Genomic DNA, 25,848 nt, shown 5'->3' on the forward strand with positions numbered 1-25,848 from the left:
AGCTACAGATCAGAGAGCCTGGCAAGTCAAGACTGGATGATATATATGCATTGGGATCAGACTAGAGGAAATTATTAACCTAAAAGGCCTTTGAAACAAAAATGCCAATATGGAATCACAAACAGCTCATTTATTAACTTCAAGTTCCAAGGCAAGAATTGGCAACAACTATAATTGGGTAGCAAGCAACTCAAAGAAAGTAAAGCATGATAGAACAGTGATTTACAGAATTCTGAAGCATTTTGATCTTTTTAACAATCATTTGGATAATTAAAAGTCTTTGACAAGAGTGAACATTTCTAGGTCAAGTGTGAAGCTGTAGTTCCTGTTGAGAAGTTTATGACAATGACATGTATTGAACAAGCCCGTAATTTGTAAGGATATGCAGATTATGTACACCTATTATAAATGCTAATTGGAAGAAATTTCTTGAAAGTGAAATTAACACAAATAACGCAAAATGTACAATGTATGGCAAGGCTATGCTTAAGCACAAGGAACAACTCTGACAGCATCTCATATTGGCATTATGAATGGGCCATACATTACATCAATCAAAAAGGTTACTAATTCCATCTAAGTATTATTCACATCACAAATTTCACCTCCGGGATATCAAGTTACCAAACCAGACATCCCATTACCCCCGCGTCGCCCTCGGCAAAATGTCCGCCCTTCGGCCATCCCTCTCTTGTCCGTTTATTTGGACGACCGCGTCCCTCACGATACGGATCATGACAGATGTTATTTACCGGCGACTGGCGGTGACTTTGAAGCATTCACGTGGCAAGTATTGCGTTATCGGGGTTCCTCAGGCGAAGGGGGCTGTGTGTTCCTTGGCTTGTGGCGTCCTCGGGGATATAGAAGGGGTCATCCAGAAGGGTGGCTTATCAAAACGGATTGTAAATCATGTGGAAATCGATATGGAATGCTTGATACTGATATTGAGTGCTTAGAGTCGTCATGTCAAAAGTTCTGCTTGAAATGTTGATGTGATAAAGCTCTTGATAGTTGGGAGTCAATTGGGGACACAGTAAAGAGTTGTATGTAGATCATTAATATTATTGCAACTTATTGCAAATACATTCTGTTGCTCTTGAAAGTTAATTGGAGAAAAAAAATGGCAAAAGTCTTAAGCACACAACAATTTGCACATTTCTAAGTTAGTCTTGGAGAAAATAACAATAAAATTGTGAGCTAATGCATGTATTAATTGGGATGAAGCTAATAATTTTCTAAACAATTTTTTTCGACCAAATTTGCCGCATATATAAAATGGATAAAAAGTTCAAGTACCACAAGTTCTTGTCAGAACTTTGATGTAAACCTCAATCAAGTTTGTTATAGAAATACAGTTGGAGACAACATTCAACATTATGCCTTTCAATCATAAAGTAGAAAGCTGTAATGAATCAGATATGAATCCAGGATATGTTTTGCGAAATAAATTGGAAATTTGACTATAATTATGAAACACATAAATGCGATTCATTCTCTAACTTGAACATTAAAAACTCATCATAATATTAGCAGTTATTTTCTGACACCCATGTTTACCACTGTATGTACAAGGGTTGTCCTTCTACAGAGACTATACAAAATGTATATCAGAGGCAAGATACATGACTTGTAGTTGTACATTTGTACAGTGTAGCAAGCAAAAAGAAATCAAAATATTGGGTGTTCTTAATCTTCCTGCAATCTTTAGAATACTGATGTACATGTAGCATGTTCGAAAACTGTCACCAATATCAATTAGACTATTAGTTTTATATTTTCCCTGGAAGAGTAGTTAAGTGAAGAAGCCTTGAGGTGTGCCAGTCAATCATAGGGACGACTTCCACAACTACATATGAGCAAGACAGGCAATTATATCTGCTTTTTACGTGTCAATCCGTCACGTCTACAGTCACACAGTCTGACTTTATCTCAGATTTAATTTCAGCTTCTCAAACATAATCGGACTACTGGGAATTACCTTAATTGAGAACTAGTCCGTTATCGTATTTAGGTCCCTGGAGCGGTAATTTGCTTCTGCAGTTTTATCAACTTGATTTGCATCTTTTGAATCTGCCCAAGGAAATGATCGCCCTCGCAAAATTCAGTCATACAGTAGACAAATACTGGGACACTTTTCTATTGTGAATTTTCCAATGTATGACTGACGGATACACACGTGAAACCCAATGGAAAACATAGTTAATATCCATGACCAATTGGTCCACCCACAGAAACACAAGAACCTGCCAGCCTGCTATGCTGTAGTACGTTATCGTATTTAGGTCCCTGGAGCAGTAATTTGCCGCTGCAATTTTATCAACTTGATTTGCATATTTTGAATCTGCCCATCAAGGAAATGATCGTCTTCGCAAAAATCAGTCATACAGTAGACAAATACTGGGACACTTTTCTTTGGTGATTCCAGTGTATGACTGAAGGATACATACGTGAAACCCAATGGATAACATAGTTAATACATGTACCCATGACCAATTGCTCCACCCACAGAAATACAAGGACCTGCCAGCCTGCTGTCTGCTATGCTGTAGTACGTTATCTTATATTTAGGTCCCCAAAGTAATTGATATGCATCTTTTGAACCTACCCAAGGAAATGACGGGCCAAAAAATTTCAATCCCACTTTGGAAAAAACTTTAGTTAGTAAACGTGTCATGCCATATAATGGAATATGACATAATTCATGAAAATGTTTGAAAACATAGTCTACAATTCCTGATGAATACAGCTTTTAAGGTAAATAGACTTATTAAGTCTGTGTTTTGGCATGTCTTAATGTTTTTGTTCTTGAGCGTTTGATGTAATTTTTCAGTAGAGTGGTTAGGAGGAAGTGAGGGGAAAAATGATGTTGCAAAGGTCAGACTTGCAAAAGTGACAGGACGAGGAGTTCAGAGGTCATAAAAATAGACATTTATCAGACATAGCAGAGTCTGACATTCAGGGTGAAGTCCAAACTTTGTGTTGAAAATCACACTTCTTCAACTTTGCCTTAAAACGATTTCTACCAACACCTGGTCCAACACAGTTGAACTTTCAAGCTTACTTACAGTTACAATGTCTTTAATGTCACTGCCTTGTTTTTATACAACCACGCTTTATTCTCCCCAACGTTTTGGTGACCGTCTGTCACCTTCTTCAGGGCAATTCTGACTGGTTCACATTGTACTGCAGGACAGGTGTCGCTGTTCAGACCAGTCAGAATTGACCAGTCAGAATTGCCCTTAAGCAGGTGACAGACGGTCACGGAAAGTTGGTGAGAATAAAGCAATGTTTGTATATAAAAAGACTCTTTATTTACCTATAATGTCTTTAATATCATTGCCTAATGGCTACATTTCTCAGTCTGTCTCACACTGTGTCTTTCAACATTGACCCTGCAGTATTGACAGACATCAGACCACATCAGCCTGAAGGATTACCCAGCGTACCCTCGGTGCCGCGTTCGCTCCTGTCATTTGATCCGCGCGCCTGCCGGGATTTATTCCTCATTTCCAGAGAAAAGCCCCCTGTCGCTTACAGTACACATCATCCTGGCTAACATAGCCCCGGCTCTTCCTACTGGGACCAGGCTGAGGAGTAAGTAACTGATCATGATGACAGCAGGGCTTTGGGACAGAGTCAGCTAAGGAAGGCAAACTGGGAGTTGTCTGGCTCATCCATACATGCGTCCTACATGATACTGTAAATTCTGTTACTTTTGCTGCAGTGGTTTTATTTCGTGGTAGATTTTTGCAGTGCCTTAAGTTCTAAATAGTACAGTAGTCATACACTAGTCTGTACAAGAGTTCTTGACATTTAGGCTGTGTCATGAATTCACAGTAGAGAGGTCACTGCGAAAATTGCGAAAACAGAACTACCATGAAACTTTCCAGATTTAAAATTATAGGTATGTGAAAGTGAACTGAGGATGATGATGATATGAAAGTGATATGCTACGCATGGAGTACATGTACTAGTATATATACCTGGTGATTTAAGAACGCATACGTGTAGAAGACACATTTACACCATGCAATTTCACTTTATTTCCTATGAAATAAAAGCTATACGATGATGTCATCCAAAGTGGTTGCAGATTTATGCTTAGCTGTAGAAGTAATGATAAATACTGTAGTAATATATTGCAAGGAAGGGCTGTTACGTGTATGGTTACTTATGACATAAAATTACGATGTACATAAATTTAAACAAATGACATTGAAAACGAGATTAACATGGGCCATGGTGTATTTTTAATACCTTGAAGATTTCCGTCCCATTTTGAGGCACTTAATTCCACTTCCCAAGGGCTTTCCATAAATTCTAGACTGTTACTCTTGCATGGACGATTTCATGCAAATGAAACTTTTAGATGAGCTACAATAAGACCTTCAACTTCAAGTTTACTTAGTTCCAATATCCACAGCTATTTCTCTGCGTAATGGATATGGATTTATTCAACTCAACAAATAGGATATTATACAAGGAAACTTAGTATACAATAAAGCCTTCTGAGTCAAATTTCCAAGAACCTAATAGACTGACGCATTACTGAGAATAGTAAAAGACTAGGCAGTTTCTTGACTTGATCTTCTTAGTTACAAGGACTAGACATCGGCCAAAATCAAATTCCTGGCTGTGCGTGCTGAACAGCCAAACTGATAAATGCAAAATACATTGTACTGGTATACCTTAAGGAACACCTATTAGTAAATGTTCTTCACACATTTGTGTGTCTTATACAACACTTAGATCTACATTGTATACACTGTCCATTCACAATCTGAATAGTAAATGTTAAGATTTGAGGTTTGAAATTCACATAATTCTGAGACCCCTTTCCCCTATGGCACTGTACTGACATGTACACCATATTATGAGTCTAGAAGTCCACCATAAAGTAACATAAGTCTGAGACCCCTTTCCCCTAGCCATTGTACTGACACATGCACCATATTATGAGTTCTAGAAGTCCACTATAAAGCAGTTACAGTTCCTAGTGTCCACCTGAGACCCCTTTACCCTATGGCATTGTATTGACACATGCACCACATTATGAGTTCTAGAAGTCCACTATAAAGCAGTTACCGCTCCCAGTGTCCATTCCAGGGGATTAACAGAGTGATGGAGCAACGCTTCTAGAGGCGAACGTCAAAACGACCGGATCATTTCCACATCAGTGGGCAGAAAAGGCGCACGGCATCAGGCCACAATAATCTAACTTCTTGCTTTTCAGACTCGTCTGCTCAATTTTTTTTAGATTTAGAAGAAATAAAGTCTGTCCCTTTTCCTTGTCTTGTACATGACCTCTTCAGGGCACATACTGTATCAGTCACAACATGGACAATAATAATGCCATATTCTGGTACCAACAGTTGAAGATACTCCCATTCTAAACCTATATGTCGATTGAACATTTTGTATTTGCTCATGTTTTGTACGTTGAAATATTTCAAAGTTAGAATTTCAGTACAGTATATTACCAGTATGGGGTCTGTATCAAAGAGTGCCTATTTTCATGTTGTCTTTTTGCTGCCCATGAGAGATCCATCTATTTTCAAATGAAACTACAGAACCTTGGTACCTGAACTTTTCATAAACATCAAAAGAGTACAGCTGATGATAATCAGGAAATAGTTCTAATTTTCTAATCTAGGATTAAGTAGCCTTAATGAGCCCTGCACTGACAATATTGATTGACCCAATCAATGCTTTCTGCTCTATTATTTACTGCTGTTGACAGCATACAGCAAGTTTGGGTGACATTTATCTTATGTTGATAAGATACATGTACATGTATGCTTAAGATGCTGATTTAAAATTATACATTTTGATTCTTTTGTCACAAAACCTGGAGCAACTCAAGGGAGTTGTGACATCCTGCCATGATTTTACCACTACAAACACTACCTTTAGTTACCAAATAAAGCTAAACCGTCTCCCGTTCTAACCCGAAATATCAAGTGAGACAAAAATTTGCCCAACATACTTCACAGCATCTAGCTAAAAAGTATAATTACCACTGGTAAAATTAATATTGCTCCACTGCATTTGAAAAGTTTATTAATTAATGAACTTATCACAAGAAGACTTAAACTTAAAAAAAGTGAAAATACATACCTTAATGCTCAGTCCAAGACCTCCTGATTTTTGTCTTCTGAGGATAACTGATCTTTCCTAAAGAAAAATAAATAATGAAACAATATTTAATCATCTTATGAGGTTCAAAGGGGAAAAAAACTTCAAAATTCTTCTTTTTTAAAGGAAGAAGCAACAAATTGATGTCTTTTTTACGTATTCTAATACAATCACAGTGAATACTTAACGCTTTACATCTAAAATGTAGCTTATTTCTTACAAAATAAAGTAGTAGCAAAACTTCACTTAATATGCTCTTACTAAACTTTTAAAAAATTCCACTTACTCTGTTGCTGTCAATATCAAAGTTGTTTACCTGTAAGAGATACAAAAGGATTTTAGAAATACAAAACACATGCATTACAAGAAAAGACATTTGACAGCTTAGCTGACACATGGCTCTATTAATGGTGTATCCGAGCATCAAACGATGCTTTAAAGCTGACGGAGGATTCTTACGACGTCGTTTATCAAGCTTATCGAACAATTGCAGCCGCCAGAATCTTATCACTTTGACTTGATGATGTAGCAAGCAGTACAACAGATGTAAATCTGATGACATCAAAAACAGCCCTGGGTACAAAACAGGCTTTGAAAAAGACTGCATATTTTTATGATACTGCAGAAATCATTTATAGGCTATGGGTTCTACATAATGGAACACACTGGTACTAGACTGTATCTGAATAGACATACAGACATACATGTAGATTGAACGAATGAATGGTTTATTTGATTGAAATATGTTGCAGCCTTTAGTGCTGAATCCATAACAATAAAATTGGGCAAAATCATTGTCCTTAAACCACTTTGATCAGAAAATCTTAGGGAGCAGTTCAGAGTTTGCTGGGTTTTTTTTTACACAAGTCGCATCATTCAGTTAGCCATTCCAGTATTCAGTTAGCCATTCTGGAAATTAGAGTTTTGAACTCCAAGGATGGTGCATAATGCCCTCTTCTGGACTTTTGGACTTGTTAACCTTAATTTGACTAATTTTGCTAGACCAGTGGCATACATGTAGTGAGGAATGTTGCAATGTTGCTAGACTACATTTTGTAACTAAAAACATCTTGTGATTAGTCCTACTGAATTAATTCACCATGGATTATGCATCATGATGTTTTCTTGATGCTCTATCTTATCTTGATGGTTCACTGATTGTGTTTATTAGTTTTCTTTGAAAGATTTATCATAAGAAAAAAGATCAATTGACTCCAGGACCTGGAAAAAGACTGAACATCGTATACTGTATAGTCATTGAAACCAGCAACACTGAATGTGATCCTCAATCTAATTATGCCTCACACTTTCTATAACCTCTTGAACTTTCATAAAGCTATAAGACATATTTCACAAAGCTCAGAGACCTCCCAAGATCTTTAAGTGTTCCATCATTACAATGACAGTCAGTCAGTCAGTCAAACACACTCCCCCATTCTCTACTTAATCACTGTCCTTATCTTCCCTATTCTTCTGTGTTCTTATACAATTGTACATACCACAGTCCTTTCCACTTTATCACATAGTGACGACTACCCAACTGTGCTAATCATTTGTACTCATGAGCTTCTACAATGCTTTATCAAGCTACAGACGAGTTCATTCAAGACTTGAAAAGGGGGTGGTTTGAAAATTCAACAAACAATTCAACACTTTTCACACCACTGAATCCCTTGTGCTTTTTATTTTTTGTTGCCTGAGAATAAAGCTTCTCTCTATTAGTCTAATGTAAACTGGTAGATTGGAAAGGGAAAAAAAGGAAATAATTTTTAAAAAAATCCAATTTTCTATGTCCAGGAAAGGCAGTTGTTATCAATTCATGTGTGTTTTGTTTGTCTGTTCACGTAACCAATAAACTGCCTTTTGGTGTAAGACATGTCTCGTAAAGTAGTGGGCACTGCTCTGTCTCATAAGACCATGAGAAGTAATAAGTTATTGTTAGTTTCTTTTCGGTTTGAGCATCTGAGTTCTGAAGTCTTATACTCTGCTTTTCTTCCCCCCATTTTGAACCCTCCTCAACTTCCTCCTTAACCTGTGTGTTGTGTTGTTCGTCTGTTGGTGTCGAGCATGACCAAAGACATCTGTCATAACACCTGCAACAAATGACAAACTTATAAAACACACCTGTGAGCTTAGAGCAGTCAGTGAGTTCCTGTACACTGTCTCCTCCCGCTGCAATACATGCACAATCTCAGGGATTGGAACCCAGCACCTTTTGATTCTAACTTAATCTAAGTCAATAACCCTAACCAAAAGACCACCTTGACAATAACCCCTAAAAGTATATAACAAACCTGTGAGCTTATAGCAGCCAGTGAGTTCCCGTACACTGTCTCCTCCCGCTGCAGTACCAGGCTGTCTGATGTCAGCTGTACCCGCACAATCTCAGGCTCGCGCTTCCCGTCACTCAGGCCAAGGAAACCCACTTTCACCTGGAAAAGTGAGAGTTAGAAATATGAAATTAGATTAAGCAAAATTATCCCATTTTTATCTGGAAAAGTGAGAGTTAGGATTATGCTTAGATTTGGCAAAGAATAGTCAAGAAGAAAATGTCCATAACAGTTATACCGAACATAATATCCTATTTTTCAACATGTACAATTAATATCCCATCATTGCACTGAAATAAATACTAATGCATATATAATATCTAGCAGACTCCATCCTAAATTAAGAGATCAAAGAAATAAATATATAGTTTTTCTGAGTTTCTTGTTCTATTCAATTGTGAATTTCTTTCTGATTCTGTCTATGCATTTCCTGCTGGCTTGTAGGGCCAACTTTGGACCCAAACCAAGCCAACCTTCCCATCCTGCCAGTCTCCAGTTACACCATCTTTAGCTTCACATCATGTCACCCTACAACATTACATACAGACACACCTCAGAACAAATCATACGCACATACCAGCCGAAGACAATATTTTCATTTTCCCGGAGGAAAAGCCGAAGAAATCACTCAATCTACGTGCAGCTACAATAAATATCTTAAAGGCATAAAACCAAAACTATAGATGTACAATGTATACTTGGGAATACTTCTAAAATATTAAGCTGTACAATATTCTCCTGCCTATAAAGACAGAGCTAAGTAATTGTGGGTCAAAGAAAGATCTGCCCTTGGCAATAACAGTACAAGCACTCAAGATGAATAAAACAGGAGAAACAAAGTCCCCTCATGCATGGAGCTTTCCCAATCAATAACAACTTGCTATCAGTGCAGCTCTCAAAATACACTTGAAGATGTAATGTATGTATCCAGGACAGAGTCTTCAGGCTATTGTCGAAATTACACAGTACAAGACTACCCAGATTGACACATCAGAAAACTTGGCCTGGCATACATGAAGATATGTATACTGAAACTGAAAGATTTAGGGCACTTGGAATTCAAAATGAGATTCTTTATACAGCTTTATCTATGACTCATTTTATGATGGCTCATATAGATAGGTAGGTAAAAAGCAGCTTCAAATACTATGAATTCGGAAATGTTTGCGGTGGTTCCACCTTAAAAATACAACACTAAGGGGAATGGCATTTCCATATATTACTACATTGCTTGTTTGCACATCAAATTAAAAAAAAATACTACAAAACCTCCTTTCCTCTAGGCAATTGAGATTCTTTCTACAGCTTTATCTATAACTCCTTTTATGATGGCCCATACAGATAGGCAAGAAGGAGAAAATAAAATTTCCAGTACGTGTGAATTAGGTCACACATTACAAACGGAATAAGGCCGGATTTACACGAGGAAAATTGATATCATGACTACAGCATACAATAGGTAAAATGTCCAGTCATACAATTCCTGGAATTTTGTGTTCTTGTGTATCCCCAGCTTACAAATAGACTGTCAGTAGAGTTTCAGGAAGTGATTGTAAATACTTGTGTGTGAGTGACAGTAAGTAGAGTTCAGAGGTGGCAGGACTGATTTAATAGGTGCTTGGTAGTGAAATTCAAAAGTCTGAAAGTCTGTGTTCTTGTGTATTCGTAGCTATTTGAATTAACTATCAGTAGAGTTTTAGGAAGTGAGTGGAAAGACTTAGGGTCCCAGTGTGACAGTAAGTAGACTTCAGAGGTGGTAGGACTAGTTTAACAGGTGGCTGGTAGTGAATGATTCACATTCAAATTGGGCCAACACCAAGTCAAAATGCCAGCAAGGTTGATGATATGATTTCATAAGCATGACTAGACTGGGCTTAAGGTTGGGATACTGACAAATGTCATGTTTTGAATCAATCATTTTTAGTTTTAATTAGTTCTTCTTGTTTCACCTTCAGTCTAACAGCCAATGTCATCTTGTCCACACTTAACAGTCATTTTCTGAGGAGACTAATGCTGGACCTAAGGTTTGGATATCAACAGATGACACATTTTCAACTCGCTTTTTATTCAGTTTCCTTCTTGTTTCACCTTCAGACTAAGAACCAATGTCATCTTGTCTACACTTATCCGTCATTTTGTGAGGAGACTTGGAGGATCATGGCCCCATTGACAGGGTGGCAATGAACACCCTGCCAAACAATCGACCATACACCACTAACGACCTTTCGGGTCTAGATCATCGCCCACCACCAATCAAGTACAGAGACGACTTTGTAATTCTCGCCGTGTTTATCGTGCGTGAGTTATGCGGCGCGGCACGCGGGAATCTGAAGTCAAGAGGTCGGGAGTGTTTTTGGCCGCGATAATCGCACCCGAAAGACCCATCCGTACATGGGTATGATTGAAAGAGAACAATAATGTTGCACACAACATGAACACAAGCACACAGGGATTTTAGTAAAGAGTTTGATGGAGCTTTGCTTTATCCCCCTCATTTCCTTTGCATCCTTTGGAAAGGGTCTGCATGGGGGATCCAAACAAAGGTGTAAGCTAAATTTGTGTCTAGCAAATACTATGCTACAGTCGGGAAGGAAATTTTGCAGTATTTTACTTGTTACAAATTAAAGGGATATAAAAGTTTTCAAATTAAAGGAATTACACAGAAATCAAAATCGTTCAGACAATAGCTTGCCCGTGCCTGTGTATGGGATATCATATAATGCTATCAATTAGTATCATAATATCAGTGAATAAATGACTGTACATTATGAAGCAAAATACAAAATGTATTTCGTCAATAATCAATCGACAAATTTGTGATGCCAAACGTCTAATGACATCTAGTCTTAAGCATCAGCACTTCTTTTAAGCAACCCAATCCATCCATACACATACACATGTACATACATTTGTATATCGTCATGGAAGTTCATATATGCACATCTGTATCAAACCTGTGTAGAACACTTCCCCACCTTTCCAACACATTGTTACAAATGGCCCTATCTGTAGCATGTAAAGCTGGGTTTTATCTCCGGATGAAACGGGAAGCCGGGAGTCTCGCAGGGGTAACTAAGAACATAACAAATAGGACTCCGAACAGCTATTACAGCGAGAGTGCAATGTAGGAAGTTACAGTTATGTGCACTTGGTGTGTTTTCTCTCTACTTTACGATGTTACAGCTACTCTAGGAGGTGATCATGAATTTGGGAGAGAGCTAACAGTATTTTCTATAGGATTCTGCTTCTGAAAAAAATTAAAGCTTGCATGCTTGTGTGTACGTATATAACAAATAGGACTCCGAACAGCTATTACACCGAGAGTGCAATGTAGGAAGTTACAGTTATGTGCACTTGGTGTGTTTTCTCTTTACTTTACGATGTTACAGCTACTCTAGGAGGTGATCATGAATTTGGGAGAGCCAACACAGTGTTTCCTAAGGATTGCTTCTGAGATTAAAAAAATGTACGTATACAATACAATGTACGTATACAAGAACTACAGTATCATTTTACAAAATTTATACCAAAATTTGTAAATTCATTCACCTTCAGAGTGGTTTTATTCCAAGGTAAGAAGTTGAAGGAGGCTTTTTTCTGTGTTTTGAATTTGTGTTTGAATACATAAGAAATATGACGAATCTGTGGTAGAGGAGTCACCTGGAAACCATGAAAATAAAGCCACCATGAAAGTTTGGGGATTTATAGTTTGTTCTGCACAGCTCAAATTACAGCTGCAGATTATGGCACACTTGATGTGGGAGGTTTGATCCTTACTAATGGCCACATAAGTGGTCTATAAATAAGGGAGATTACCATCAAGATAAACTAAACCAATATCATAGCATAGGGCAGGTCCAAATCAGTAAACTGTATCTTTTCTCAGTTTACCAAAGTAGCCAATATGCCTTCCTGCAACCTATGATCCACTGCTCACTGAGTCACGTGTTCTATCTGCATAAGGTGACGTCATGACAGCAGTGGATTGTTTATTCCTTGACAAAGATTGTTGCTGTTCAGTCAAAACAAGAACAAGTCGAAAATTTGGTTGAGTCCAATTATTGTGTTGGATATTACAGTTCAAGAATGACTCCTACCGACACAGTTGAACTTTCAAATTGATAATATTATAATTTATATGCCTTTTGTGCATATTTTGGTTAGTCCTTCAGGAGAAGAAAAAGGTGATAGTTACCTGTCATGTCAATCCTTACACAAATGTGGTAAATCACAATATGTACATTAAAAAAAGGAGATGTTTTGATTTAAGTTAGAGAGAGAATGATAAAGAGAACTTTGCTACTATTGGAGAAAGTACAGTAATAATCCAGTTCCACTTGACAAAAATATGGGGGTAGAAAGACAATGGTTTTAAGATAAGCACGACCAGGTGGCGTCTTGGACCACTGGTCCACAAACCACCAAACAAAGGAAGATAAATAACTCGATAATAGACCCCCCAGGTACATGTATGATCTTTTTTAATGTTACCATGGTTACCAAATCCTGTTTTTTTGCCACATTCACAATTGATCCCAGGTTCCACCCTAGGTAGGACAATACAATAAATGCATTTAAGTTTGCGGGGATTTACTTTCTTGGTAGTGGGGAAATGGAGTATTCGCGGTGGTTTTAATATTACGGTAGCGCCATAGACTGACTAGTAAAAAAACTATAAATGGAAGAATGTTTGCAGTGGTTTTAAGTTTGCGGTGAAGTGGCCACCGCGAAAACCATGAACATAACACCACCGCAAACATTTCTGCATTTACAGTAATGTCATAAGGGCTTGCATTTGTCATTTTAGATGTTGATGTGGAGCCATAGAGAGCATAAGGCATTAGCCTCAAGTGTCATACATCTGCACGTAAAGAAGCCAACTCACTTATCAAAAAGAGCGTGGGTGACGCAGTGTGCTTGGCTAATACGCTATTCGTAGCTGAGAAGCCACATTGCACTAATGGCTAATAAAAAAGTGTCATTCTTGATGTCGCACATGTTGTTAGTTTCTTTTCAAACTTTTGTTTTGATCTAGAATTGGAATGCCAAAGCTGAAAACTTTGGTCAAGGAGTAGAAAGCCTGGTATCATAAATCCAGCCAGCAAGGTCTTATGGAAACTCTTACTGCAAAAACAAAGACTAAGCAGTCATAATATATCAGCTGTCATAAAAAAAAGACCTTCAAAAACACCTGGTGACATTTGCGGTTTGATGGCTACCTGTAAATCATTGTTCTGGCTTTTGCACTGCCCATACATTAAGGAGATGGTGGTATTACAGTCTTATTGTCTATTTTTGGAGGGTTTGTTTTGGGCATGTCTGGATGTTTGTATTCTTGTGTGTTCATAATTCTTTGACTGCAAAGAATTAACTTGTGAGAGTGACAGGAAGTAGAGTTCAGAGGTGGCAGAACTAGGCAAGTTCATGTAGAGCCAAGTCAAGTGAAGAACAGTGGCAAGAAGTGATCATGTGACACAAATAATTGTTAATCGAAACCTTACTTGCATAATTGATGAACTACAATTAAACAAGACATGCAAGAAACTCTTACTATCGAGTTGTAAGATCTTCAAACTTAAAGTTCTTGAGCAGTGAGCACAAATTAATAATCAATCATTTTCTTCAACATATTACAAATATCTAATGATATGCATATACATTTGTGTAACTTTTCCATGAATTTAGACATTCAGGTCATATTTTTGTAATTTACTGATTCAAATATTAACAAGCTATTTTGGATTGTTTCTATAGCACTATTGCTATAAGTATAACCAGTCCTGCACATAACTTGTAGTGCATGCATTTCTTATTCCTCCCACGTTGGAAAGATTTAAACCCTGTCCAGACCACAAACATCAATTCGTGATGGAATAAGTATTAAGCTCTTGTCATTAATACCCATACAGCACTGAGGAACAGCAGGTGGCATTTATGCGTGTGGTGCATGCAGCGTCGTCCCCGGCAACACGAAAGAACAGAATTTCAAGTGTATTGTGCATATCGAGGGTTCTAGCCAAGATTTTATTTTAGCGTAATGGCAATGGCAAGGTACAAAAATGTAGTGAACAACCAATTGGGGGGGGGGTGGAAGGGGGCTCTTGGCCCTTCCACAATGAGATTTTGAAAATGTAGAGTAAAATATTGGCATGATAAGGGTTTTTCGTGAGGGGTGGCATATCATCATTTGTGACGTTTAATTAGACATTCTTCAACAAGTAAATGATAGCAAAGTACCAGTACGCTCGTTGAAAATTAGCGTTAGTGGTTCTCATCTTAGCGTGGTGGTTGCAAATTATAGCTAGAACCCTGGAACCTCAAGTGCGTCGTGAATACCGAGGGAAGAGCGTACGTAAGGCAACAGCCGTGATTGATCTAAATGGACTCTGTAACAAGCTGGACATTAGCGGCATTCTCAACGCACGGCTGGAATCTTGAAAGAGCCGGGAAGTGCTGTTTTTTCTCAAAGCAAGCACTGAAGCTGAAACATCAAGGCAGAGCCCAATGGTTAACTTAAGGTACAGGATGCAGTGCAAAAATGGAATGTCTAGTAAGGTAAAACAAGTAACAGATTCATGGAAAATTCTGCACACTTTGCTTGGTAACAAAACACCCACAGAAACTAGTAAGGTTCCCACATACATTCTGTGAACTGCAGACATTAATCAACTGTGTTACAGCAAAATTCCAAGAACATCATATGATACAACAGTAACCATATTTACATGAAGGGGTACAAAATAGAAACATGATTCCAACTGAAAGTTTGAATGATGAAGTAATTCAAAATAAGGTAACTTGTACTCTGTAGATTTAAGCCAGAAATAGCCATCAAACATTATTCCCAAAAGATTAATTACACCTTGTTCACAGCTCATTACATATGAATTGCTTTTACATGCTTGGCTACTCTAGTAGGAGTCCTTTTCTTTAAAAGCATTAAGACTGCTCAAGTATCAATAACGAGCATTTAATAGCATATCTGACAACAAAAATTATTTTGACTAAGTTCAGTTGCAATTAGGTATCATGATATGTGACTATGGAAAGTATCTTTTGTATTGCAATGTTTAATTATCATCAAGATGATGGCTTGGATACGTTTGTATGTAAAAGAGTCAGGAATTTATAAACAAATAGATAAAAAAGAACAAAATGATAAAGAGAAACCAGTCAATGATATTGTCATAAACTATGTAAGACTGAAAACTAAAAACTACAACTTTACAAGATGAGTATTCATAATATCAAGGAGGTCAAGATCACTGCTGCAGCAATGAGGATGCACAATGGTGTTTTTTTGGTCTGGTTTACTTGATTCTGATCTGATTTATAACCAGCCTTACAGGAATCAATCCACGGGATGAAAAGTCAATAAAATGATCAGAAATGAATCATCCGGAGGGGACAGCTGACCGAGTTTGGAGGACGACCAGAATAAGGTTAATTGAAATGTGCTGGGAATACAGCGTAACACCAACTGCACTGGCCTAGGATAAAAGAAAGTTCAACCCTTAAATTCGCTATTACCAAAACCATATTGGGGAGAAAGAGATGTGATAACAGGGTGGTCGAGTGGTTCTGGGTTCTTTTTTCTTTGACTCATCAGGTAAAAAGTACCAAGCTTCAGTGGAACAATGGGAGGTACGTAAAGTCAGATCAGAGGTCCCGTTTTTGAGGTGAGCCACACCTCTCAAGCACATTAAAGATCCTGCCACACTTATCGAAAAACATAATGGTCCACCTCAGTGTGAGTGGACCAAACCTTACTGTCTGATCTTGTATACATGTACTTTGTATGTACTGCACAAAACTGGCGTGTTGAGACTGTCAACATTTTGCCTAAAGGTGGCCTATAAGTTATGCGAAACCAACAAGCAACCTTCCACCTCTTTCTATTTTAATCAATAATGATGTCTCAAGATACAATGTAATAACCTTTCAAGAATTGTTTCAAGAAATTCAACCCACTCCGTCATTTCTTGAGTAATCTCTCCTATCGGTATTGGCGGAACGGCCTTTTTGGCGACTTTCAAAGCAAAAGCAGACCGACACAGGCACAGACTTATGACAGATGCAACACATACTTTCTTCCCAACCCATCTATCATACAGGGGCAGTTTGCTTTGTCCTATTAGTATGTATAAAGGGCAGGGGAAAGGAGTGGTGCGCCAAATTTGTCTCTTTGACAAGTGAAACCGCACACTCGTAAATCAACAGGCGCAGGACGACTCCAGCTATCAAACCTGAGAAGATGCACTAGAAAGGCAATTAATTGAAGGGTTGCGTCTTTTCTGGCTACATGTACTAAATATACTTGTCAAGTTCTTCTATGCATGGTCTGCTTTGTCAGATTGGCCTAGCATCAAATGCTATATTTTCACCCTGGATAAAAGAAGAAATATGACAGCCTCCAACCTTAATCACTTTCTATGCTACACAATACAGTAACTGTTTCATTTACCTCAGCCAAAAGTAGGTACTAGTACTTGTTCCTGTAACTTGATTTTTCTGCCAGAGTCAGCAAGAAAGTTATACTGATGACTGAAATGAGAAATTGAAAGAAAATTGGAATATCTAATGAAGTTATGAGATATTTGATTAATTGCTTTTTCCGGAGTAAATGTAAGTAGAATAGTACAGTGTACATTTTACAGCAAATTTTGTCACGTAGATACCGTATATGATCTGAAGTCCAAATTCCCGATATTCGGTCAGCGCATGATAGACTTTGACAGTTTCCATGCAAATACCCAAATTGTACCGTTTCTGGCATGTCCTGTGCCACCGTGCCAAAGTAATGGTATGAGAAACACTAGTAGCTATTCGTCTACATTACAATCTCATAACACTGGCAGATAAAATGTGTTTCCTACATGAAGAAAATTGCTTTTCGTGCAATGGATATGATGACTAAAGGCACTTTAGCTTATCGGTGGCCCCCATACACATGAAATGTAACCTTGCATCGGTCAGGAGAATGGCTAACACATTAAGGACAACATGGGAAATGGTTTAAACATATTGAGTGTTTCGGGTTGCACTTACAAGTGGACAGCAAGTATTGTAAAGGCAGAAATTTTTGTAGCCGTTACATGTTCACGGTTTTCGCGTTGCCAATTTACCGCAAACTTAAAACTACCGCAAACATTTTTTTCCATGGCAGTAAGAGACAACAGTGCATATTGCTACCGCGAACTTAAAACCACCGCGAAAAGTCTTTTTCCCACTACCATGAAATTAAATCCCCGCAAACAGTACGCAATGCTTTGTTACCAATGATTCTTGATTATTCTAAAGTAGATTTTCTGCAAGGCTGGCAAGTATAAAACAAGCTCTTGAACTTTCTTCCTTGCTTTTAATTTCTGTCTATTCCCTAGATGCACACACTCTTCTCAAACATACATTACTTTGTGTCAAACTTTTTATTAGTCCTGGAGGTCCAACTATACTCTGCACAATGAAGAAGAATGGGAGCTTAAAGCAACACACAAGTCTTTCGCTTGGGCACTATTAATAAATGATGGATAAGAACGTCAGCTGTCAGCCGTATCGCCCATAAAGACGGCCATATGGCCATTACCGCACATTCTCCAGTCGTAAAACAGCGAGTGTAAAGGCGACCTTTGACCTGCAGGAGGTACACCATCACTCCCCGGACTCGCTTTAAAAATGCACTCAAAGAGACTTCAGAAAAGGCTTGTGAGAACTTCTTAAGGTTATCTCTTATACTCGAGTCTTAAATATTTTGTATCATGGCTACAAACCAGGGGTACTGTTAACAAATAATCCAACCTTAACAAGATAAAGCCGTTTAACTTTGAGCCCCAGAATTTAGCTGTAGAAGAGGATTATTTTGCAAGACATGGGAAAACAAGATGCAAATCCTTCAGTTTATGTTAACCATAAAAATCGAAACGCACATGTATGAACTAGGGAGCAATGCAAAAGTTGTCTTTGAATCATAAAAACTGTCAAAACCATTCTTTTCATGTTCTTTGCAATATCTATTTTACCAAACTCACAGAAGACGACTAGAGTTGCGCAGATTGCCTAAGATACCCCTCTCCATGTATAGAATCCCCAGTGATCTTATCAAGTTATTTGCTTGTTCCATTACTGGTGTTTGTCAGAAACAGGTGGTCGACGTACTTACAATGTTTACCTGTTTACAAAGTCAACCGGAAGCATGTTTACCTCCTTGTTAGTTATATATGAGAAAGACGGAAAGTTTATTCACCCTTATCAGTGTAGCAAAGCACAGATGGAAAAGACAGATAAAATAATCAAGGCAACTACTATTCATTTATGTATCATTAGTTATACTGTAAATGCAGAAATGTTTGCGGTGGTTAAATGTTAGCGGTTTTTGTGGTGGTCACTTAACCACAAATTTAAAATGCCCGCGAACATTTCTCCATGGCAGTAAGAGACGACAGTGCATGGTACTACCGCGAACTTAAAACCACCACTAGTAGTCCTTTTCCCTCTACCGCAAAATCAAATCCCCGCAAACTTAAATGCATTTACAGTTATAATGTAATAGCCTCACTTCAGGTGTGATGTCATTCATAGCTTTGGGACAATGACAGCTGAGAGACGGAATTCGACTGGTTTTAACTTTATTTGTCAGCTTCAGGGCGATGATCTATTCTCTTTGTTTATTGATTCCTTTAAGTATTTTGACTACCCTTGAGGGTTGCAAATCTTGCTTGTCAGCATTACTTAATGGCATTCTCTAAGGCAAACCCATGTGTCAATAAGTTAGGTGAGAAGTACTTACTTCCAGGGGTTTGATGTTCAGGTCTTAGACACTTGTATTCCCAGTCTGGCTAAAATAAAGATTACAGCAGCAGAAAATGTGCCAAAATTCATAACTTTTCTTTCTTGTATCTCATTGAAACTATTTTAGGAAATCCCCTATGCATGGACATGACATGCCTTATTTTACATAATTTAAAGTAACCTAGGGGAGTAAGGTGATAGATACAATGTGGTGGTTCCCTCTGGTTGGTTGCACTTTACTTGGCTGAAGCCTAATAGCTCAAAAGATTGACTTCTAGCTGATGTGGCCAAGCAAATGTGGTTGGCTACAGGACTGGTGTATGCAAACTTGCAAAGGGCTAGCCGTTTCTTTACTCTTTCCATTTTGGTATCAAACTTACCTGCATATCAGTATCTGAGTATGTTGCCAAAAAGTCATCACAGTAAAAAGCCAAAATAAAAAAAAATTCACTTCATGATTCATCACTTTTTCCCCCCTACAGCGACTTCAATTTATGGTGAAGGCACGATAGCGAGGATCAAGATCAATATAAGATGCCTAAAGGCGGGCTTTGGTTTGTAATTTACCGCACACAGGGCGGTTTATCTATCGCAAACACGTGGCCGATACGGTGGGGTATCTTAACTCCTCATATGTTTTACTCCTTCAAGTGTTACAAGGTGTCCTCAAGTGTTTCTACTTGAACTTGAAGGTGCGGGGGTGGAAACACTTGGAAGTGTGACAGCAGGTGGTCTTATTTAAGTCATTTTCCACTTGCTCACTTTAGACAATTCCAAAGACTGGAGTGAATTGCCGGTTAACTAAATTTTTCCGTATAATTTAGTATTAAAAGCCAGCTTGTGCCAACTTAACATTGGCAACAGACCGGTTTTCTCATACTTTTCCCCCTTTCACCTCATTTCACCACATAAATTCCTAGCCTGGGTACCATTCTCCGCGGTCGGCTTTGGGGAGCTTTACCCGGCACCGACCTGCTTCTGTCAGCCTGTCTGATTAGCTGCCCTTTGAGATTTCGCCGATAGAGCTTGTAGCCGGCCTTTTGAGTTTACCCCGCCCGCTAACCCCGTAAGAACTCCCCCGGCCTGTACCAATTAACTGTACGGGCGGTCACCCCTACACCGCCGAGCGCCTCGATGGTATGGTTCCCAGGCTAATAAATTCCATAAAGAGGATACTAAAACAATAGTAATTTCCACTGGTCATAGATACAAGATGAAAAATATAGATTAAAAATTCCTCCAAATGATATTTCACCACAGACCACCTTGAGATACAGTAGATGCTTATAACTCGAGGAATGTAATAAAATGTCTATGGCAAAAGCAAAGGAGCTGGCCTGCGTAGGCCCTTAAAACAGTCTGGCACCCAGGCTACGTTTTCCCTTGAAAACCTACCTAATAGGATCTCACTCATTAAAACGATATAAAGTTACCCCTTCCCAACTGCTGTTAATTTGTTGAAAGGGTTTGGCGAGTGTTAACATGTGTGGCCCTACTTTACCCTCATTAACAGTGAAACATGCTGTTGAACAGACGTCCCTGTTACACTTAGGCTTTTAATAGTTCTGGTTTAAACCCTAAGAGAAAACATTACTGTACCACCAGACGTAATCAAGTCCAGAGTACAGCAAGGAAACGTGATAAAAATCTCTGCGGGTACTCTTGACACTTGACCTGTACGTATACAGATCAAATACATTTCAGGCATACCTCCCATTTCTGGGGTATGTAGGTGTATGTGTTTAGTGTTCCACAGCAATATTGGATGACTCCAATATCACAAAGTAAAAATGGGCAACTCAACACCCCATTCCTCTGTGAAATACTTGTACTTGAAGCTGTTTGTGAATTTCTTGACTCTTTGATTATTCTGACTCTGCATTTTCCTACTGGCTCCTATAAGGCAACAGATATTCATAGAGCAAGAAATAGAAAATAGGAAAAGGGATAACCTTTGATGACCTAATTTGGGACCTTTGACCTAACTTCCACTCAGTGTCTCCAATATGCCTACCAGGTGGAAATACTGTAAAATGCATTTAAGTTTGCGGGGATTTAATTTCGCGGTAGCAGGAAAAATGACTGTCACTGCGAACATTTCTGCATTTACATTAAGTGTGTAAAAGCACACACGCACACATAGACAAATAGGAACACAAAAAACAATACTAGTTTCAAGGTAGCTACAGCAATAAAAGTGAAGAGACATTTCAAAAGTCCTTAAGTCAGTGTCCTTGACCACACATGGCACCTCCCTGCCAGCAAGCTTAGCCTGGTTTTCTGTAAGGAAATGAAAGATGACAACTGCAGTGGGAAACATGGCGGTCCCTCTAAAGAGCAGGTATTTCCTGTGGAGGTCAGATGTCAGCGGACACCAGAGGAGTGGGGGAAGTTTACAGAGGTGGTCACGCCAAGCCAAACTGGCATGGGGATCACGCTAGAGTCAACAAACATTTCATGCTACAACATGAAGGCACAGGGGAGTTGAAAAACAGGCAGCAGCTCCACAGCTAATAGCTTGGCTGAAGTTTTAATGGTTTGGCTCAAGGACTACCGATTTATTTTCAAAGTGGTCTTATTCTGCAGTGGGGGGAAATGAGTTTTTTGCAGACTTCAAAGTTGCTGAATGTAGACCGTTTCTGTAATACAGAAATACGCTAGAAACACATATTGGAGGTGTTATGAATTTGAAGCAGAGAGGTCATAGCAAAGTTCATGACAATAAAACTAAAATGAAAGTTTCAATATATCAAATGATTGATTGATTGGTAATAGGATCTAATGTTCAATCAATTTATTATTAGTCAAATGATTGGAGAGTCCAAAATTAACCTAATTCTTAGCCATTTGCTTCTATCTTGTTCTTGAATTCAATGGTTAACTTGGGAAATACCAATCTTGAACAAAAAGTCTCAACTATGATTAAATGACAAAAACTGGAGAAAGACAGAGGGAAGAAGAGAGAAAAACACTAGCACCAAATCATCCTGTACTACAGGAAGACAAGTTACATTTTCTTCTTAATTCTGTACATATATATACAAATGTAAGTTATACAATCTTACATGTAGCTCAAACCAAGCATAGGTATTTCCAATAATAAACGTTGTTACTTATGAGTACAATTATCCTCACTCCTTTTATTGCCAAGATATAACTGACACCATCAGGCTATTATATACGTCTCAGTCATATCGGCTTTTAGTTATAGTCCCAGAATCAGGGACGCCGTCTTTGACATTTAGGGAGTCGTCTACTGGAACTGTTGATAACAGAGAATATATGACATGGCAATTAATGTTATTGCCACCGACAATCTGATTATCAAGGTAAAAAATAGCGCAATCTCCTTCCAATCTATCTCAATAAAACCATGACAGTTGACAGGTATATTGGCATAATGAAACTGATATTATTCAGTAGGGAAAAATATGAATGTACGACTAACAAAGGCAAAGAAGGTAATAGAAATGAACTTTTGAACTACAATTAGTACAACATTAGATTAATGTCTGCACTGTAAGAATACAAGGTAAACTGTGCATCATTTTGTAACAGCCCAAGAATACACATATCAAGTACCACAACATTCATGACATTAGGCTCGACATACTGGGTGCATACTGCATGGCTGTACATCTACTTTTTGACAGGGTACACCAGTGCACCTAGATATATGTAATGGACTTCATACACATTATATTTTTTTTAACGTCAAAATGTACCTATTATACACAAGTATATAAGTTCAGGAGACTGCTAGTCAAATACAATAAAACCTTCCGAATTCAATTTGTTGTAAATTTCAGCTACAGAATTTGGGTTTACCACAATTTTTAAGCAATGAAACTCAGTTGGCACAATGCAAACTAACATCAAGTGTTTTACACTGACTTTTAATTCCTTCTGCAACTCTGGACAATAGCTGTGACATTCTACTTCAAATCTCCATATCAAAATGTTGCACACAAATGTTTTCTATGTGCCTACATTTTAGGTAAGGTACACCAGCACACTTACTGCCAAGGCTATATTTTAGTACGACTGAGTCAGAGATTATAATCATATATTATATAATAAAATCATAAAAGTATATAACAACTAGATGGCGCCATATGTAATGTTACACATGCCAAATGTTTTCAATGCGCTATTTTCAATTTTCTAAGCTTAAGCACACTTACAGTACTCCTAACAATGTTGAAGTTAGGGCCAAGGCTATATTTTAGCATGAAAAATATTCAGACTGAGTTAGAGAAATAAAATCATAAAAGTACAACTAGATGGCGCCATATGTAATGTTACACATGCGAAATGTTTTCAATGCGCCTACATTTTCTAAGCTTAAGCACACTTACAGTACTCGTAACAATGTTCAAGCTAGGGCCAAGGCTATATTTTAGTATGAAAAATATTCAGACTGAGTCTTAGATATAAAAGCACATAACAACCAGATGGCGCCAGCTTTGGCACATAAAAAATTTACGTCAAAATCTTGTTCATCTCTCCTACATTTATGTAACTAGTGTCACGCATGTATGATGTGACCTTAATCCGAGTTCAAACGAATACCAGTTTCTTTGATTATTGCTCGTACTGACATCATTTCTGATTTTGTTGCATACAGTTTTATGATATATGTATATGGTATAGTTTGTTGAAGTGAAACTACATTATATGTAAAAATACATGCATTATATTTCACAGTCATTCTATGATTACCAATATGGTACTTAATTAATACAAAACTGAGGCAAATTTGATAACAGCGAGCTTCTTGTTAAAAATGATTGAGAATGAGAAACATTAAACAATTTTACTGTAAACTCATTTGATTTTAGGATATAGGAGAATTCATTTACTTTAGTTTTTGAAAAGTCTGTAGCACAGCTACTGTAGCAATACATTAGAAGTGGCATGTGAAAACTACAAAACTTTATACAGCTGTGCACTGCAAAAGTGTCAATATCTACAGTATTCTGTACTCTCTGAAAAACTGTTGCTTCAGTTTTAACTCCTATGATTGCCAGACAGGGAGCTTCCTTTCAGTTGTAGCTGTCAACACAGCAAAGTTTTGTTATGGTTTGCTGGTGGGATATTTTGATCTATGGTTGTTTTTACAAGTTTGTATTTGATCTGTGATCAAAGCGTGCCTCTTCTACGGTTCTCTCAGAGTGTTCACCAGTTAGTACATGTTGTTGAAATGCTCACTTGAGAGTCAAGAATCACACAGATGGGTCCTTTCCAACTACCTTAACATTGACACAGACCATCACACTCGGGCTTAGACACCTGTCCCCTAAACAAACATCAAACAACACAAAACCCCTGGGAAAATTCCAGTGCTCTTTGGAATTCCTGCGCAATTCCCTTTGGTTTGCTTACATGTCATTTGTGTTGCTTTGCAGGTGTATCTACATGTTGAAGTATTCGAGACAGATGTCATTTTGTAGTAGAGTAAGACTATAAAAAAAATAGTGAAAAGGCTCTGTTTTTTTGTCATTTGCATGTCATTCTTGTTATACTGTTTTACCGTTGAACTATTTCAAGTATAACTAATTCCCCTTGGCTTGCTTACATGTCATTTGTGTTGCTTTGCAGGTCTAACTACATGTTGAAATATCTAAGACAGCTGGAATTTGAAAGTAGACTAAAAGATAGTAAAAAGGCTATTTTTTTGTCATTTCTTGTTATACATATATATAGTTATACTATTCAAGATGGCAGCCCTTTTATCCGTCTTGTGTGTCATTCAGAGTCATCACTTGGGAGGAGATAGGAAAAATGATGGATCCGCTGCTACCCTCCAACAGACGAGAAACATATCAAGTATATCAACCCTCCTAGCTCCGCACCAAGAAGCCACCGGGGTCACGGAAAATGGCAGAACAACCATTTACTCCGCCGGTATCTCGCGCGAAACTGATGAAACTGTAAATGTGTTCGGCACCAAAATGCGGAGCAGAATCTCCGCGTATGATGAATGGATGGTTTTTCTGGTCGGCTTGCGCTGATAAATGGGTCGGGAAAGCGAAGGGAACAGAAACCATTCTGGGATGAGATGATAGCTGTGATTTATACCTGCATACTCCGTAGTGGCCCTCTGGAGCGTCTTAAACCGCACGCGTTTACGATACGACCTGACGGTACGTAGAAAGATTGGGAAATATTGCTGTACGATAGCAAATAAATCTAACTTATATGCGAAAGAACATTCATTAAAATAGACAGCAGCTGAGGTAAAAGAAAGTTATAACTTCACAAATTTTAGGTGTTGTAAAAAAAAAATTTCTTTTTGATTCAAAACTATTCTGCTGGCTAGGTGTAAATTTTCAACACCTTAACAAAAGAGGTCAGCACTAGTTTTACAAATGCTACACTTGTCTGAACTCGCTATAACTGATCTTACTTTTTCAATAATTCAAGACATGATGTAGGAAGGGAAATGACTTGGAAATCAAGTTTTAACCAGGACAAAAGATACAAACCGGAAGTTCTGCTGAAGTTCTGAGGAAAGCCACCAAGATGCCCAAAATTAATCTCGAGCTCTATCATTCCTAGAGCTTCCTACAAGATTATATCACTACAATCCATCTAG

The 25,848-nt window shown here is 38.1% G+C and overlaps 1 protein-coding gene across 2 annotated transcripts in view; it reads right to left on the bottom strand.

The window, feature by feature from the left end:
• Positions 1-25,848, bottom strand: part of LOC118404576 (gamma-2-syntrophin-like) — a 73,787-nt gene that overhangs the window by 42,061 nt on the left and 5,878 nt on the right. For both annotated transcript variants that reach the window (XM_035803753.1, XM_035803752.1), the window contains exons 2-4: positions 8,430-8,567; positions 6,422-6,451; positions 6,118-6,174 (exon numbers count right to left, since the gene is read on the bottom strand). In XM_035803753.1, the coding sequence (XP_035659646.1) occupies positions 6,118-6,174; positions 6,422-6,451; positions 8,430-8,567 (225 nt within the window). The remainder of the gene's footprint in view (positions 1-6,117; positions 6,175-6,421; positions 6,452-8,429; positions 8,568-25,848) is intronic.

This window comes from Branchiostoma floridae, chromosome 17 (assembly GCF_000003815.2).
Source record: "Branchiostoma floridae strain S238N-H82 chromosome 17, Bfl_VNyyK, whole genome shotgun sequence".
Classification (NCBI taxonomy): Eukaryota; Metazoa; Chordata; class Leptocardii; order Amphioxiformes; family Branchiostomatidae; genus Branchiostoma; species Branchiostoma floridae.